This window comes from Phyllobates terribilis, unplaced genomic scaffold, assembly GCF_046119375.1.
Source record: "Phyllobates terribilis strain yellow unplaced genomic scaffold, ASM4611937v1 Scaffold_7__3_contigs__length_470593459, whole genome shotgun sequence".
NCBI classification, from domain to species: domain Eukaryota; kingdom Metazoa; phylum Chordata; class Amphibia; order Anura; family Dendrobatidae; genus Phyllobates; species Phyllobates terribilis.
In genome coordinates, this window is record NW_027362767.1 from 424,443,750 (window position 1) to 424,462,986 (window position 19,237).

At 50.3% G+C, this 19,237-nt stretch overlaps 1 protein-coding gene across 1 annotated transcript in view; it reads right to left on the reverse strand.

Moving 5' to 3' along the window:
• The window catches only part of LOC141155155 (complement C2-like), a 54,393-nt gene extending 38,328 nt beyond the window's left edge, over positions 1-16,065 (reverse strand). The window contains exon 1 of the mRNA XM_073641843.1: positions 15,966-16,065. Coding sequence (XP_073497944.1) covers positions 15,966-16,050 — 85 coding nt within the window. The 5' untranslated portion in view covers positions 16,051-16,065. The remainder of the gene's footprint in view (positions 1-15,965) is intronic.
• Positions 16,066-19,237: the final 3,172 nt, after the last annotated feature.

The following is a 19,237-nucleotide window of genomic DNA, read 5'->3' on the forward strand; positions in this document are numbered from 1 at the left end:
ACCTCCTTTCCTCCAGAAGCATAGTGTGCCCCCTCGTCTTTGTCACCATCCTTGGTATAAACAGGTCATGGGAGAGATCTCTGTACTGCCCCCTGATGTATTTATACATGTTTATGAGGTCTCCCCTAAGCCTTCTCTTTTCCAACGTAAATAGGCCTAATTTGGACAACCTCTTTGGGTATTCTAGTCCCTCCATTCCCTTTATTACCTTAGTCGCCCTCCTTTGTACCCTCTCTAGCTCCAATATGTCTTTCCTGAGCACCGGAGCCCAGAACTGTGCACAATATTCTAAGTGCGGCCTTACCAGCGCTTTATACAGAGGAAGAACAATGTTCTCATCATATGCCCCTATTCCTCTTCTGATGCATGCCATGACTCTATTTGCCTTCGCAGCTGCTGCCTGACACTGGGCACTCCAATTTAATTTGCTATTAACCAAGACGCCCAGGTCCTTCTCCATGTCAGATTTCCCCAACGGTTTCCCATTTAATATGTATGGGTGACTGCTGTTTTTCTTTCCCATGTGCATGACCTTACATTTATCGGCATTGAACCCCATTTGCCATTTTTTGGCCCAACTCCCCAATTTATCTAAATCCTCCTGTAGCTGTGCCCTATCCTCATCTGTATTAACTACGTTGCAAAGTTTAGTATCATCTGCAAATATTGCTATTTTACTATGCAACCCTTCCACTAGATCATTAATAAATATATTAAATAATATAGGGCCCAAGACAGACCCTTGAGGCCCCCCGCTAGTAACCCTGACACCCCCTGAGCTTACTCCATTGATAACCACCCTCTGCTTTCTATCACTCAGCCAGCTATTTACCCACTTGCACACATTATCCCCCAGACCAAGCATTCTCATTTTATATACCAACCTTTTGTGTGGCACGGTATCAAACGCTTTGGAGAAGTCAAGGTATACAACATCCACTGACTCTCCCCGGTCCAGCTGTGAGCTCACCTCCTCGTAGAAGGCCATCAGGTTTGTTTGGCAGGAGCGATCCCTCATGAATCCATGTTGATATGGAGTTAGACAGTTATTATCATTAAGATATTCTACAATAGCATCTCTAAGAAATCCTTCAAACAATTTACCCACAACAGACGTTAAGCTGACTGGTCTATAGTTCCCAGGGTCACTTTTAGACCCCTTTTTGAATATTGGTACCACATTTGCTTGGCGCCAGTCTAGTGGGACAGTCCCCGGAGAGTGTTGAGAGAAGTCTGTCTCAAGCAAGAGAAAGGCAAGAGAGGACTTACAACCAGCATGCTCCCGCTGTTCCCCTGGTACCTGGAGAGCAGGTCTTGAAGAGGAAGAGGCGGCTCCATAAGTTGGATGACCAGTGGGAGAAAGACCCGTACACAGTACTGCCCTCAAGCCATTAAAATCCGAAAGTATGCATTATCAGTAAGGATGGAGGAGAGACCACAGCCATTGTCTCCAGAGACCACCTGAAGTAGTGTCCCGAGCAGCTGCAAAGCACTGATGAAGACCAAGATAGCCCTCAACCCGCAGATGAAAGGGAAGAAATGGTCAGTACAGTACCCGGAGAATTTCCCCGGTCCTGGACACAAATTAACAGCGCTATTGTGGTACCCGTCCTTACCTTTCTCCAGCCAGCCCCTCAAGGGCCTACAGAAGAGCAAGTAGTGTTGGGAGAGCGACCGGCCCAGGAGGCAGAAGATTCCATACCAGCAGCCCAGGAGAATCAACCCTCTGCTAGTAGTGAGCCTGCCGTGCCCGTGGTAAGCCAAAGAGTATGCAGAAAGCTGCCCAACCTACCCGTAACATCTCCAAACACCTGTAGTGCAGACACTAGCGAGCCCACTACACAAGGGGTGGAAACAGGGGACCCAGAAAGAACACCACCAGATAGTGTGTTACGTAGGTCCACCAGGAGCGCTAGAGGTCAGAAGCCCGCTCGCTGGAGAATCTAGAAAAAAATGATGATATATACCTGTATATTGCAAATGTTGAAATGTTTTATGTTTGTTGCATGAATAATAATTATGTTTCTCAAGTTACCCGATAGGGTTTATGGACTGACAGGTTATGAACAATGAATAACCGGAACTGTACCTTGTAAATAGTTGCACCTGTTAAGTGCCCCTTTTGCGCCAGACCACAGAACAAAAACCCGTAGAGGTGGCTGAAGAAGTGGTCCAACGCTGGAGCTGATAGAGCTCATCCTGGCAGAAGACGCAGAGAACCGGACACCGGAGTCCGAGGCTGTGAGGATATTAACATCCAGCAGCAGAAATCACCTGGCAGGGGATTTCAGGTCCTCTGGCCATAGAAAGCCCAGAGGCTCAGTCACACGCAAGGGACCGGCACCACCATCGAGGAGCGGAAGGAACCAAAGGCCCCAAGTCAGCAGCCATACGGGTGAGCACCACACGGTACACTCAGGGACGTGGGCTACTACACGACTACAGCAGGGTAGCCAGGAAGAGTGCAGTCAGACGGGAAGGCCTACACCTCCACCTGGCCAGGGGGACTCTTGTTCGCTCACAGACTGACCAGGCCTCTAATGTTAGCCAGTACTCCCGGCAGGGCCTTCTTCGTTACTGTAGTGAGCTGGCAGGCTCTGGCTGTTCTGTGATTATTGATATAGAGTCTGTTACAGAAGTGATTACACAGGATGATGTTGCCACCTTGTGGCCAGAGGTTGCACCTGCGCAGGGTGTGATGACAGAGAAAAAGACTGTGCCTCCTGTGTCCGGCCCTAGAGAGTCACGTGACCAAAGTGGGAAGCAGAAAAAGCGCGCGAGGAGTTTGCTGTGGGCTGTGAAAAGAGCCAGGACGGTGTGCAGGCCCTCGTGCGTGGCGCAGGAGAGACTCTCAACGGGATTTTTTTTACCTGACACCATATCCTCGGAGCCTTCCCCAGCTCCTGCACTGCTGAAGGATTCAGCTGTTACACTCCCTGCTACTGGAGTGTGGACTACATAAGGGGACCCAGCAGAGCTTCTATCCGGATCAGAGAGACTGTAAGCGGGTCCTCTGGCGAGAGGCCGAAGTATTCCCTCCTTTCAGCGTAATTTGTTGTTCCTGTTTTTTTTTCTCCGGCTGGGACGCCTTCCTGCAAAGACAGACAGGCCTGCGACGGGGGACACATCCTTCTGGAGTAAAGGACTGGTAACGTGTGAGTAGGGACAGTGAGGGTCAGCTTATCACTACACGTTATTACTGTGCATATTTACGGTTGTCATTTATTGTTTTTTTTCTTTGCTGTTAAAAATGTATGCGAGTAAAGATACGGTTATCAAGATGGAGTCTGTGTGTGGGGATCTTGCTGGGCCAGATTATAGATACCAATGCGCGGCCTTGCCCGCGGTCACTTCATCTGGCGTAGTCGGCAGGATCTGTGACCAACAAGATTCCCACCCAGGCCATGTGTACAGTCAGAAACCCCCGCCGGTGTCTATTGTGAATCAGGTCAGGAAATTTGGCGGACGAAACTACCCTGTACCAGAGTGGGCGGAACAAGTCCGGATACTGGGGGAAATGTATAATATTGACCCTAAGACCTTGGCAGAAATGGCGGTACTGACGCTAGAGGGGGAGGCATGGACGACAGTCAGACTGGAGACGGTCAGGGGCCAGCGTACAGTAGATGATTTGGTGCGGGTGCTGGAGAACACCTATGGGCCGACCACATACCAGGGAACACTGCGACACATGTTCTTTAGACGGACGCAGCTTGAATGGGAGCATATTCCCCAATATGCGAACGCCCTTCAGGTACTCCTTGAACAAACCTGTGGAAAAGGGGAGCAACTAGCTGGTATGGCTTCTCGTGACCTGGTACTGAGAGACCAATTTGTAATAGGACTGAGAGACCAGTATCTTAACCGCACGTTACAGGACTTGATCCGGATGATGCCGGCTCTTACTTTTGCTGAAGTCAAACAGGAAGCCATAGAACGTTCAAGGGGACCTGTCATGGATGTGGGGATTCAAGGTGCTGCGTGCAGATCCATATCTGACATTAAAAATCCGAACAGTGACACGGAAGACCTGAAACAGATGGTAGCAGACTTACAGAGACAGATATTACAGTTAACATTAGACCGACAGGGAGACCAGCGAAGACAGCCTAGTCGTCCCGTGGGACAGTGTTGGTCATGCGGTGATCCTCGCCATAGGGCAAATCGTTGTCCTCAACACTTCCCTCCGCAACAACCTCCGTCGCACCAACGAACAAACCCTCAGTCACCCCAGCGAAGGGAATTTCGATCAGACCAGCGAATTGAACCCCAGCCATATCCACAAGCAGAGCTACCACGCCGGGCCTCACCACAATGGCCGTCGTTAAACTAGACACCCCTGCAGCTGAGGCTCGCGCAGCAGGGGAGGCCAAGGAGAGGGGTGTGGAAAAACAGAGCCGATGGCGGAGTGCTCTTGCCTCGAATAGCCCGACACTTGAAGTTGTCCTGGAAGGAATTGCCGTACAGGGACTGATGGACACTGGGTCACAAGTGACCACGATCTCTGAACAGTTTTACGAAAATTACCTCAAACCAAGAACTGCTCGTGACCCAGACACCGCCATTAAGATTATTGCCGCTAATAATCTACCCATTCCAGTGACCGGAGTTGCTTGGATGGACACAAAGGCCTGCGGACAGGACTTAGGGAAACGAGGGATTGTCATCGTCAAGGAAGGTTTCGGCTCCGAGACCCCAGTGATAGTTGGAATGAACATTTTGAAAGACCTGGATCTTATGCTGTTGACAAGAAAAGGACCCAAATACTGGCAGAAAGTCACCAAACATAAGCCTACTCGTCTGGCGTTCCAGCGCGTAATCCGGACCATTGGACTTCAACAGATGGCAGAGGAACAACTACCCCTAGCCGCCATTACGGTGCCACGCCGTACCCGGATTACTTTGCCCGCTGAAAAAGAGACAGTCATTTCCTTACCCCTTAACACCCACCGACAACTTGAGGGGGTTGAAGTGTTGATCGAGCCGAGGACCCCAAGTGGGGGTAAGCTAAACCCACTAGTTGCTCGCACTCTAGCCGTCGTGAGGAACGGGAGAGTCCCTGTCAGGCTAAACAACACCGCAGACGTAGGCCTAGCCCTTGAAGCCGGCACTCAACTTGCCCGGGTATATGCTCTACCCACGGAAGTGAATCCCATTGGGCCCCTAGAATTCACCCCGTCTACAGAAGGCGACTGGACGGTAACCGTCTCAGCCATAAACGCTCAAGTAGACGATGAAGACATTGGGCGAAAACTACGGGAAAAAGTGCAGCTAGACACGTCTCAGTACACCAAACAAGAAGTGTCTCAAGTGGAGGAACTCCTGCGGGAACACCAAGACTCCTTTGCAAAGCATGACACAGACTTTGGGTGTACCACCAGTATCCAGCACGAGATACCCACGGGCGATACCCCCCCTATCCGCGAGAGGAACCGGCAGATACCACCTCAGCAATACCAGGAGGTGAAAAGCCTGTTAGAATCCATGCTACGCGCCGGAGTGGTACGTGAAAGCCAGAGCCCGTGGGCTGCACCCGTGGTGATAGTCAAGAAGAAAGATGGTTCCCTAAGGTTTTGCGTGGACTACCGTAGGCTGAACGCTTGCACTATCCGGGACTCATATCCACTTCCTCGGATCGAAGAGTCACTGACCGCCCTGAAGAAGGCCAAATATTTTTCGTCCCTAGACCTGGCCAGTGGATATTGGCAGGTTCCAATGAGTGAGAAGGACAGGGAAAAGACCGCCTTCATCCTTCCCATGGGCCTGTATGAGTTCGACCGGATGCCGTTCGGCTTGAATAACGCACCGGGGACCTTTCAGAGACTAATGGAACGCTGTCTGGGGGACTTCAACTTTGAGTTTACGCTGATATACCTTGACGACATCGTGGTATACTCCGCCACCTTTGAGGATCATCTTCACAAGCTTGGCCAAGTGTTCCAGCGCTTGAGGAGACACGGCTTGAAGTTGAAGCCCAGCAAGTGCCGTCTGTTCCAGCAGGAAATCGACTACTTGGGCCACCGGATCTCGGCCGAAGGCGTCCAGCCCTCTCCGGAGAAGATAGCAGCCGTTCAAGAGTGGCCGCAGCCAACTACCGTCAAAGAAGTCCGGGCTTTTCTGGGGCTAGCAGGCTACTACCGTCGGTTTGTCAAGGACTTTGCTCGGCTTGCTGAACCACTGCATGAGGTTCTCCGAGGGACCGCGAACAGCCCCAGAGGACGACGCATCAGTTGGGGGCCTGACTGAGAAAAATCCTTTCAGGCACTTAAGGCTGCTCTAACATCACCCCCTGTTCTGGCATATGCAGACTACACATTACCGTTTCAGTTGCACACCGACGCCAGCCTTCAAGGTCTAGGGGCGGTCCTCTCTCAAGTTCAAGATAATAAAGAACGCGTGATAGCCTATGCCAGTAGGTCTCTCCGTGACACCGAAAAGAATCCCGTCAACTACAGCTCCTTCCGCTTCGAACTCCTGGCTCTGACTTGGGCTATGACGGAGAAATTTGCTGGCTATCTGACAGGAGCGGAAGTGCTGGTCATGACGGACAACAATCCTCTTGCCCACCTAGAGGATGCCAAACTAGGGGCAATGGAACAGCGCTGGATGGCCAGGCTCTCTAGATTCCAGTACAAAATTAAATACAGAGCGGGGAATGAGAATCAGAATGCTGACTGTTATGTTCTGCTACCAAAGCTAAGGAAAGAGAGGAGATCTGTCCCTACTATAGGACTCAGCTGAATCCCTACGATGTAACAGGGAACCTGATCCTGCGATCAGACCTGCTAAAGTCCTAATCTAGTCTGTACGGAGACCTATAGATGTGGGGAGGGAATCCCTACAAGTACTAAGGACTGGGAGGAATATGGGACACCTCCTAACAGAAATAGTAGCAGACAGACGAACAAACAAAATAGATAGAACATAGAGGTCCGTAGACCAAGCAAACTAACAGAGTAAGATACAGAGCACAGGCTAGCTAGAAAGTAGATATACAATGAAGTCCAGCAAAGCCAGAAGGGCGGAGCAGGATTAAATAGGCCAACAAGGTCATGTGACCAGCAAAGGAAAAAAAACCTAACAGCAAGGTTCTAACAGTACCCCCCCTTCTAAGAGGATCCTCCGGATCCCCTAGGACCAGGCTTATCAGGAAATCTCCTGTGAAACGCTCTGATAAGTCTGGACGCGGAAACATCATCTGACCTCACCCAAGAGTTATCCTCGGGTCCGAAACCTTTCCAGGCCACAAGATACTGCAAACTACCTCTATACCGTCTAGAGTCAAGGATGCGAGAAATTTCATATTCCCCGTCCTCCACCACTGGAGGAACAGAGGCAGAGGCGTCACCATCCGACACAACAGCTTTTTTTAACAGAGAGACATGAAAGACCGGATTAATTCTCCAGGAGGTAGGAACCTCCAACCTAACAGCAGATTGGTTGACAACCTGAAGCACCTTAAAGGGCCCTACAAACTTGGGACCCAATTTCATAGAAGGAATCCTCAACCGCAGATTCCTAGAGGACAACCAAACCATGTCACCAACAGCGAACAAAACCTCCTGTCGTTTCCTATCAAAGTAGTCTTTAGATTTTCTGTTGGCCTCCTGAAGATTACCACGCACATCCGTCCAAACTCTTTCCAAATCACCGGAAAAATTCTCCTCCTCAGGCACGGCAGATCCCAACTTGGAGAACGACCCAAACGACGGATGTCTCCCAGAACAACAAAAAAAAGGCGAACAACCAGCAGAAGAAGATGTATGATTGTTCAGAGCAAATTCGGCAAGTGGCAGAAACTCAGACCACCCCTCTTGATTGTCTGCCACAAAACAACGCAAGAACTGCTCAACATCCTGGTTTTTCCTTTCTGTCTGGCCATTAGATTCAGGATGATATCCGGACGAAAACGACAAATGAATTCCCAACCTGTCACAAAAGGCACGCCAAAAACGAGCCACGAACTGAGGACCCCTATCAGAAACAATGTCAGTAGGAACGCCATGAAGTCTGACAATTTCCTTGACAAAGGCCTTAGCGAGAGTTTTAGCGCAGGGCAGTTTGACGAAGGGAACCAAGTGACACATCTTGCTAAAACGGTCCACGACCACCCAGATGACAGTAAAACCCTCAGAGGGGGGAAGGTCAGTTATAAAGTCCATAGCCAAATGTGTCCAAGGAGCACTGGGGACCTCCAAAGGACAAAGCAACCCCGCAGCAGGAGTATGTGAGGACTTAGATCTAGCACATATAGTACATTGGCGCACCCACTTAATGACTTCCTTCTGCCATCCAGGCCACCAAAAACTGCGACCCACCAGTCTCTTGGTCTCAGAGATTCCGGGATGACCTGCCAACCGAGATTCGTGACACTCAACAAACAAATCTCTCCTAAAGGTCCCAGGCACAAACAACCTCCCATGAGGAGTGTTAGATGGGGCATTCTCCTGAGCTTTAAGAATCTCATCTTCCAAAACGGAGTCTAAAGCAGCTATCACAACACCTTCTTGTAAAATGTTTTCCTCTTTCTCAGCACCGACTATGGGAGAAAAACTGCGAGACAAGGCATCCGCCTTAACATTCTTAGTACCAGGGATGTAAGTAACGGAGAAATTAAACCGCGAGAAAAACAGTGCCCACCTAGCCTGACGGGCATTCAGGCGCTTGGCAGCATCAAGATATATCAGATTTTTATGATCCGTAAGAACCTGAACGGGAAATTCCACACCTTCCAAGAAGTGGCGCCAGTGTTCAAATGCGAGTTTAATAGCCAATAATCCCGATTACCAATATCGTAATTCAATTCAGTCTCCGAAAATTTTTTTGAAAAAAAGGCACAGGGATGTAATCCATCCCCGTTATCCTGAGACAATACTGCGCCAACCCCCACAGAGGAAGCATCAACCTCAACCAAAAACGGCCTAGTAACATCAGGCTGCATAAGGATGGGAGCAGAGGTGAACCTCTCCTTAAGATACACAAAAGCTTCAATGGCCTCAGAAGACCACTGAACCGCATCAGCACCTTTCCTGGTGAGATCGGTCAGAGGTTTGACAATACTAGAAAAATTTTTTATGAACTTTCTATAGTAATTGGCGAAACCCAAAAACCTCTGTATCGATTTCAAACCAATAGGCCTAGGCCATTCCTGCACAGCCTGAACCTTAACCGGATCCATCTCAAAACCTTTGCTGGAGATAATGTAGCCCAAAAAACTAATTCTCTGTACAGCGAACTCACATTTCTCCAGCTTAGCAAAAAGCGAATTGTCCATTAATAACTGTAATACCTCACGCACGCTCCGCCAATGAGACTCCAGATCTGGCGAATAAATCAAAATGTCATCCAAATACACAACCACATTTTTACCGATCAAAGGTCTAAGGATGTCATTAATCAGATTCTGAAAAAATGCAGGAGCATTAGTAAGACCAAAAGGCATAACCAGATTCTCAAAATGACCCACAGGAGTGTTAAAAGCAGTCTTCCATTCATCACCCTCCTTCATGCGCAACAGATTGTATGCCCCCTTAAGGTCAATTTTAGAGAACCACTTGGCCCCCAATAACTGGTTAAACAGATCAGGAATCAATGGCAGTGGGTAAGGATTGCGTACCGTAATTTTGTTAATCTCACGAAAATCCAGACAAGGACGTAAACCGCCGTCCTTTTTTTTTACAAAAAAAAATCCAACCGCCACAGGAGACTTAGAGGGCCTAATGTGACCGGCGGCCAAGCTTGTCTGTATGTATTCCTCCAAAGCCTTCCTCTCAGGAATAGTAAGGTTAAATAAACGACTTTTAGGAAGAGTCGCTCCAGGGACAAATTCAATAGAACAATCATAGTCTCTATGGGGAGGCAAAACCTGCGATTCCTTCTCAGAAAAAACTCTCCAAAAATCCTGAATAGGAACAGGCAATTCTCCCCTATCCAAAGCTGCAATACGCCCGTTACAACACTTGTCATAACATTTATGGCTCCAGGATTTAATTTCACTGGTAGAACAATCCAGTACAGGATTGTGAAATTTTAACCAGGGCAAACCCAATATTACTGGAGAAGGCAAGTTATTCAACACTACCAAATCCAATTTCTCATGGTGAACACCGTTAATAGTGAGAGGAAATTCACTGACCTTGAGAGTAATATTCTTCAAAGGGGAACCATCCACAGAAACCACAGCAATGGGGGATGATAAAGGTTCAGGTTTTAAATTGAGTTTTTCCACGAATCCCCCATCAATTACATTCAGTGTAGACCCGCAATCAACAAACACCCGAAATTCCATTAATTTTTCCTGAGCAATCGTGGAAGCAGCTAAAAATATACCCTTGGAATTTAAACAGGCAATACGGGCGTGACTGACCATTTTTTTTTCTTTCTTCATACGAAGCTCACAGCCTTTAATCAAATGACCAGATTTTCCGCAATAGAAACACAAGCCTTCCGAAAAACGACGGTCTTTTTCTTGAGAGCGAGGTGCCACCGATCCAATCTCCATCGGTTCACCACTGTTAGTACACACATTATCATAACCAGAAACTGACATAGCAGAGGATTTGCTCTCATTAACCCTAGCACGCAGTCTTCTATCCACCCGTATAGCTAATTGCATAGCCTGTTGCAAATCCTCAGGTGTAGGATAAGCAATTAGCAGGTCTTTAACCCTTTCACTGAGCCCAGCAAGAAATAGACTTTTCAGAGCAGAATCGTTCCACCCTGTTTGAGTGGACCAACGACGAAAATGTGTACAATATTTTTCCACATTACATGATCCTTGTTTTAAACGTCTCAACTCAGTCTCAGCTGATGCGACACGGTCAGGATCATCATATAATAGTCCCAAAGCAGAAAAAAAACTATCCACTGATCTGAAGCATGAATCACTAGGTTGCAAAGAAAAGGCCCACTCCTGAGGCTCTTTGCGCAAAAGTGACATTATGAACCCTACGCGCTGGGATTCATCCCCAGAGGACTTAGGTCTCAAACGAAAATACAATAAGCAAGCATTTTTAAATGAAAAAAATTCTCGGTGTTCACCAAAAAATAAATCCGGCAAACATACCTTAGGCTCCAAGAAATGTGCTCCAGGACAGTTACTCACGTGCTGACGGAGCTCGGCCACCTCCAGAGAGAGTCCCTGCAGGCGATGAGCCAAATCCTGAACCGACACCATGATGGAACAGAAAAATCTTTCCTTAGAGAATTTGCTGGCTGGACTTACTGTTATGTTCTGCTACCAAAGCTAAGGAAAGAGAGGAGATCTGTCCCTACTATAGGACTCAGCTGAATCCCTACGATGTAACAGGGAACCTGATCCTGCGATCAGACCTGCTAAAGTCCTAATGTAGTCTGTACGGAGACCTATAGATGTGGGGAGGGAATCCCTACAAGTACTAAGGACTGGGAGGAATATGGGACACCTCCTAACAGAAATAGTAGCAGACAGACGAACAAACAAAATAGATAGAACATAGAGGTCCGTAGACCAAGCAAACTAACAGAGTAAGATACAGAGCACAGGCTAGCTAGAAAGTAGATATACAATGAAGTCCAGCAAAGCCAGAAGGGCGGAGCAGGATTAAATAGGCCAACAAGGTCATGTGACCAGCAAAGGAAAAAAAACCTAACAGCAAGGTTCTAACACTGACAGCCTGTCTAGAGTGACATCATCCCCGCCAGTGGGGGACCGGGATGAAGAGTTGGAGGAAGATGAGATGCCTGACTTTGCCCGGCTCGCAAAGCAAATAGAAGATAACCGCCAGTATGCTGTAGGAGGGATTGAAGCCGTAGTGGGATCTCCCCTGTCCCAGCAAGAATGGGCCAAGCTTCAAGATCGAGATCCCGAGCACGTCTTACTGAAACAGTATGTGAATAAACAAGAGAAACCGCCCTCCGAAGTGCGAGCCCGACTATCGACCGGAGCCTTGGCTCTGCTTGCCCAGTGGGATCGGCTGATCGTGAAAGATGGAGTCCTGTGTCGCAGGGCCCTTTTATCCCATATGCTGGAGGAGTGTTTGCAGATTGTCGTCCCGGTGCAATTGGCCCATGAGATGGTGGGCGAAGCTCACAGAAGGAACGGCCACTTCGGCATAGACAAGACCCTCCGGTGGACCCAGCAGTTCATTTTTTGTCCGGGGCTCCGTAAGTTGGTTGAAAACGTCTGTCAAGCATGCCGTACCTGTGAATTCCACAAGTCCGCGGAGCAGCGTGCCCCCGTCCAGACTATTAAGACGTCGAGGCCCCTCGAGCTGTTGATGGTGGACTATCTATTGATCGGAACGGCGAATAGTGGCTACCAGTACTGTCTGGTGATGGTGGACCACTTCACGAAATTCGCTGTCGCTGTTGCTACGAAGGATCAGACTGCTGAATCAGCTGCACAGGCTATCTGTCAGCAATTCGTTCGGGTCTACGGGTGTCCGGAGCGGCTACACTCTGATCAGGGGGCTTGTTTCGAAGGGCGAGTCATTGAAGAACTCCAACGGATGTATGGAATCAAGAAGTCCAGGACCACCCCTTACCATCCACAAGGGAATGGCGCGTGTGAACGCTTTAACCGGACCCTCTTACAACTGATCCGGACTTTGGCTGAAGACAAAAAGCCCGACTGGCCTCGATTCCTCCCGGAACTGCTGTGGGCCTATAATAATCAGGTCCATTCCGTCACCGGATACACCCCATACACCCTTCTCTTTGGCCGTCCAGGCAAAGACATCCATGAGTTGCAACTGTCTAGCTCCGAAGAAGATACCTGTGGTACCTATCCTTCCTGGCTACAAACACACCGCCAGAGAATGGAGACTGTCTACCGGCTAGTAGGCCGACAAATTCAGGATCAAGTGCACGCTGACCCACTTCCGGTACAAGAAGACCCACTGAATGCAGGTCAACTGGTCCTAGTCCGAATAAAGAAGCCGCAAGGGAAACTCCGGCCCAAGTGGGAGACCGAAGTCTATCGAGTAATTGGACAGCCGTACCCCGGCGGCCCCGTCTATCGAGTGCAGGGCGAAGACAGCGGCAGCATCCGAACTTTGCACCGTAATATGTTGCGCCCCTGCCGTTCCCAGCCTGACTCCCCTACTGTGATACCTAGAGAGATGGATATCACTAATACTGTCGGAGACACTGACCCCGGGGATGTAGAGACTGAATGCATGCCTACCCCTGTCCGTCCGACTGACGCACTTGAACCGATTACCTCCTCTACTGACATGTCGACTGGGAAAGAGAGTGGGGTGACTGATAGGAGAGAGGGGATCCAACCCGTTAGGCGGACAACGAGGACCACTGCAGGGGTACCTCCAGGACAGTCCTACAGAGACCAATATGTGTGGCCCTCTTCCCAGCCGCCCCCTGTCACATCCACAGCCATCGCCGCCCTGGAGCCGGTCGTTGACAGGGACTGCCAACCTTTGAGTGGGGGGGCGTGTAGTGAGCTGGCCGGCTCTGGCTGTTCTGTGATTATTGATATAGAGTCTGTTACAGAAGTGATTACACAGGATGATGTTGCCACCTTGTGGCCAGAGGTTGCACCTGCGCAGGGTGTGATAACAGAGAAAAAGACTGAGCCTCCTGTGTCCGGCCCTAGAGAGTCACGTGACCAAAGTGGGAAGCAGAAAAAAGCGCGCGAGGAGTTTGCTGTGGGCTGTGAAAAGAGCCAGGACTGTGTGCAGGCCCTCGTGCGTGGCGCAGGAGAGACTCTCAACGGGATTTTTTTTACCTGACACCATATCCTCGGAGCCTTCCCCAGCTTCTTCACTGCTGAGGGATACAGCTATTACACTCCCTGCCACTGGAGTGTGGACTACATAAGGGATCCACCAAAGCTGCTATCCGGATCAGAGAGACTGTAAGCGGGTCCTCTGGCGAGAGGCCGAAGTATTCCCTCCTTTCAGCGTAATTTGTTGTTCCTGTTTTTTTTTCTCCGGCTGGGACGCCTTCCTGCAAAGACAGACAGGCCTGCGACGGGGGACACATCCTTCTGGAGTAAAGGACTGGTAACGTGTGAGTAGGGACAGTGAGGGTCAGCTTATCAGTACACGTTATTACTGTGCATATTTACGGTTGTCATTTATTGTTTTTTTTCTTTGCTGTTAAAAATGTATACGAGTAAAGATACGGTTATCAAGATGGAGTCTGTGTGTGGGGATCTTGCTGGGCCAGATTATAGATACCAATGCGCGGCCTTGCCCGCGGTCACTTCATTACCAACAGTAAAGACCCTGAACTGCACTGCACGGACTTTGAGTCATTTCTGCTGCGCCCATGCACCACAACCCTCACCATCTGCACTCACTGCCCTGAGGCTATACTCCTCCCGTGGGGAGTTATACTACTCTCTGCTGCGCACACAACATCAGCCTCAGCGGTCTGCCCTGCAGCGGTGGTTCTCAGTGATCGCAATCCACGGGTGGCGTAGTCGGACATTTAAACATTACAAAATCAAGTAAACAGATCCGCCACTGGTTTGACCACCCTCAGCCACGGGTCTCCGCCACAGAGACTACAACCCCCAGCATTACATAGAGACCCAGCTCCGGGTATTCCCCTACACACACGGCCCAGGGGGCGCTTCAACTGCACCAGCAGAATAGTGAGTGCAGCTCTGGAGTATAATACAGGATGTAACTCAAGATCAGTACAGGATCAGTAATGTAATGTATGTGTGGCACCCCAGGGGTCTGGTTTCCACAGTAATAGCAATATTATGTCTGAGAGCAGGTGGGAGGTTTCCTGGTCAGACATCCTATGCATGCCACACCTCCTGCCCAGTCCTGGGAGGGGAAGAACTTCCCCTATATAAAGCTGGGGCTGAGGCAGGGTTAGAGAGAAAAAGAGTAGAGAGAGAAGAGGAGAAGCAGCTATAGGAAAGAGAGATCAGGAGCTCTGGGGAAGTCGTGCTAAAAGGAATCAGGGGCTGGCAGCTGCAGAGCTCGCCCTGATTGAAGAGTTACCACCGGACCCGGAGTCCGAGGCTGTGGGGACTAATCCTTACCCAGCAGCAGAAACCGACCGGCAGGGGATTTCAGGTCCTCTGGCCAAGAAACCCGAAGGCACGGTCACACGCGTGGGACCAGCACCGCCGTCGTGGAGCGGAAGCCACTAGAAGGCCCCGAGTCACCGGCCATACGGGTGAGCACCACACGGTACACTCAGGGACGTGGGCTACTTTTACCCGCCTCTAGCAAGGTAGCCAGAAGAGTACAATTAGTTGGGGAGGCCTACAACTCCGCCTGGCCAGGGAAAATCCCATCTGCTCAAAGACTGACCAGGCCCCGATCGCTAGCCAGTACTCCGGGAGGGTCTATCTTTATCACCAGTAAAGACCCTGAACTACACCGCATCGTCTCTGAGTGGTTCCTGCTACCCCCATCATCCACGTCGGCTGCCCTGAGGCCATACCCCTCCCGTTGGGAGTTATACTATCACGCTGCACAATTCTACACCGGCCTCAGCGGTCTGCCCTGCAGCGGCAGCTCCATAGCTGCATTCAACGGGTGGCGTAGTCGTCCAACATCTACTGCTAATACTCAGCCACACAGTTTGACTCCCTGGGCACGGACCGGGTCAACGCCACGAGACTACTACCCCCAACAGGCCCGGCTCCGGGTAGTCCCCGCGTGCGCAACGCTACACCAAGTAGGCCCAGGGGCGCGTCATATGTACTCAGTGACTCCACTAGCAGAATAGTGAGTGCAGCTCTGGAGTATAATACAGGATGTAACTCAGGATCAGTACAGGATCAGTAATGTAATGTATGTACACAGTGACTCCACCAGCAGAATAGTGAGTGCAGCTCTGGAGTATAATACAGGATGTAACTCAGGATCAGTACAGAATGAATAATAAAATGTATTTATATATTATATATTAAGTGATCTACACTCCTTTACATTGAAATTGCAACACCAAGAAGGAAAAGTCATGGAATATTAGAAAAAGAAAAGGTAGGTACAGCTCACCACGCCGCTGGAAATGAGACACAGGGTTGAGAATCTCCGGAGGGAGCCGTCCCGATCCCGCTGGTGAATCAGTCACGTGGAACATTGGAGGAAGAGGGGGGAGCAGATTCCAGCAGGAAGCCAGGCTTTGTTTTTAATTGTTTTTACATGAATTTCCAATAAAGCTTATACCTTTTAACATCCGGATGGTTCGTGCTGGAATCTACTCCCCCATCTTCCTCCAGTCTTTCATAGAATATCAGTGATTACATTTTGTTTTTGATCTGCAATTGCTTAAAAATGGAAACAAATTGTTCAAAACAACTTGATTTATTCAGTATGGAGCATAAGTGCCAGGCGCAGAAAAACACGACTTAATCCTTGAAAGACGGCAGGGAGACTGGGACGGAGAAATGGCCGCACCACTGGTTCCACAAATAATCCATTTTGTACTGCAAGTGAAATTGAAAAGGTTTTCATGCGGGAACGTCACATCATTCCTATTCCTGGGATTACGGTGTGGGGGGCAAAATGTACAGTAACTGGACCCCTCTAGTCTTTATTCCAGGTCTCTAACAGCTCTGCGATACATTGATTTGTTGGTGGAACTAGTGGTGCGGCCATTTCTCCAGTGTCCCAGGAGCCGTTTTTTTAACACAACATCCCCAGGTTGTTATGCACACGCCCGGGCTAAGCGGCGTGTGCGTGTGATTGTAGTGATTCCACTGGACCGTGCCGGAGAGTGAATGCCTGGAGGGGCGTGACTAAGTATTCACCCGATCCGACCAGGGTCGCACGACGGCATACGACGCCAGTGCACCAAGGAGGAACCGAGCAGAGGGACCAGGTGCTACTCCAGGACAGACCCCGGACACGGCTGTTGACCCACACAGGGGAATACAGGAACAGGCTGGTAGGCTGGCACACAGACTGGTGGGTATAGGCAGGCACGACTGGTATGCAGGCAGGCGGGTATGCAGGCAGGGGGGTAAAGGCAAGCACAGCTAGAGTGCAGACAGGGAGGCACTAGCAGGTAGGAACACAGACGGGATAGGACCCAGTACACACCGGGACTCAGGAACAATACAGGCAGAGGGTTACAGGCAAGCACAGCTAGAGTGCAGACAAGGCTGAGCAGGGAGGACAGGGCTCTGTTCACACGGAACAGACAGGAAGGGAAAGACAGAGCCAGATACTCACACAGTACTTGCAGAGACAACAAGCAGGAGTTAGGTACGAGTTCAGACTCTGCAGAAAAAGGAAGGGAACGGACATAGAGGCAAAACAGGTAAAGGACAGGAGAGAGTTCAGACTGGAACTGAGTGTACGGAGGAGACCGACACTGCAGAGGGATACAGGAGCGGGTCTGGGAATACGGCCCCCAGAGAGGCGGAACGAACAGGCAAGGAGCGTGTTCAGACAGGACAGACCAGACGCAGGAGCGGGTCTAGGAAATCGGCCACTAAAAGGCAGAACGAACAGGCAAGGAGCGTGTTCAGACAGGACAGACCAGAGAACACAAAAAGGACACAGTTCAGACACGGGAGCTGATACCGCAAAGCAGGAGACATACAGGACTCAGTTCAGACACGGGAGCTGAAACCGCAAAGCAGGAGACATACAGGACTCAGTTCAGACACGGGAGCTGATACCGCAAAGCAGGAGACATACAGGACACAGTTCAGACACGGGAGCTGATACCGCAAAGCAGGAGACATACAGGACTCAGTTCAGACACGGGAACTGATACAAAAAGCAGGAGACAAGAGACGGGACCTGGCACCTTCAGAGTGCAAGCACACACTGAAGGAAACACTATGCTCAGGCGGGGATAGAAGGGAGCTGCTGAGCTATATACCAAGTGACAGACAGCAATAGGCTGAGGACGCACAAGGGGTGTGACCCACAGCAGGTACAAAAGGCAGGAAGTGATCGGGCGCCGCCCTTAAGCAGCAGAAACAGACACAAACAGACAGCATGGAGGGAAGCCAGAGAGACATTCTGGACAGGAGATCAAGTGCGCCCTCTTGCACAGTGGGAGATGGACCACCATGCAAGGACGCCGCCAGGTATGTTACAGTACCTCCCCCCTTACGCCCCCTCTTCTTCAGGCCTGCCAGAATCTTCCGCAGGGAATTCGAGGGCCAGTCGTTCACTGGGTTGGAGGGGGACAGAGACTTAAGGGTAATCTCTGCTTCGAGGTACATCTTGTCAAGCTCACAGGAAGAAATAGACGGGTTATCACGTACATAATGAGGAAAAGTCACTGTCTCTTTGTTATCTGGTGGTATCCCGGAGGATTCAGGAAACAACTGGAGGTCCTCCGCCGGGTCAGAAGAGTGCAGAGGCTCAGAGAAAACAACTGCTTCAGAGTACACTAGGTCGGACTCACTGGAGGAAGCAGGCGAGGTATCGGGTACCGAGTATAGGAAAGTCTCTGTCCATTCACCACCAGGTGGCACCCCGAAGGGTTCTGGAGACAGCTGGCGGTCCTCCGCCTGGTCAGAGGGGTGTAGAGACTCACGGGTAACCTCTGCTTCAGAGTACACTAGGTCGGACTCACTGGAGGAAGCAGGCGAGGTATCGGGTACCGAGTATAGGAAAGTCTCTGTCCATTCACCACCAGGTGGCACCCCGAAGGGTTCTGGAGACAGCTGGCGGTCCTCCGCCTGGTCAGAGGGGTGTAGAGACTCACGGGTAACCTCTGCTTCAGAGTACACTAGGTCGGACTCACTGGACGAAGCAAGCGAGGTATCAGATCCAGGATATAGGAAAGTCTCTGTCCATTCACCACCAGGTGGCACCCCGAAGGATTCTGAACACAACTGGAGGTCCTCCGCCTGGTCGGAGGGGTGTAGAGACTCAGGAGTAACCTCTGCTTCGGAGTACACTAAGTTGGACTCACTGGACGAAGCGAGCGAGGTATCAGGTACAGAGTATAGGAGAGTCTCTGTCCTTTCGCTACCAGGTAGCACCCCGAAGGGTTCAGGAGACAACTGGAGATCCTCCGCCTGGTCGGAGGGGTGTAGAGACTCGGAGGTAACTACCACTTTGGGGTACCCATTGTCAGGCTCACAGGACGAAGCGGACAAAGTATTGAGTACCGGGTGTAGAGAAGTCTCTCTCCATTTGTCATCGAGTGGTATCCCGGAGGGTTCAGGAGGCAACAGGGGATCCTCCGCCAGGTAGTAGAGGTGCACAGACTCTGAGGTAACCACAGCTTTGGAGCATCCTTGGACATGCACACCGGTTAAAGAGAAAGAAGCATCTGATGCCGGGTGCAGGAAGTTCTC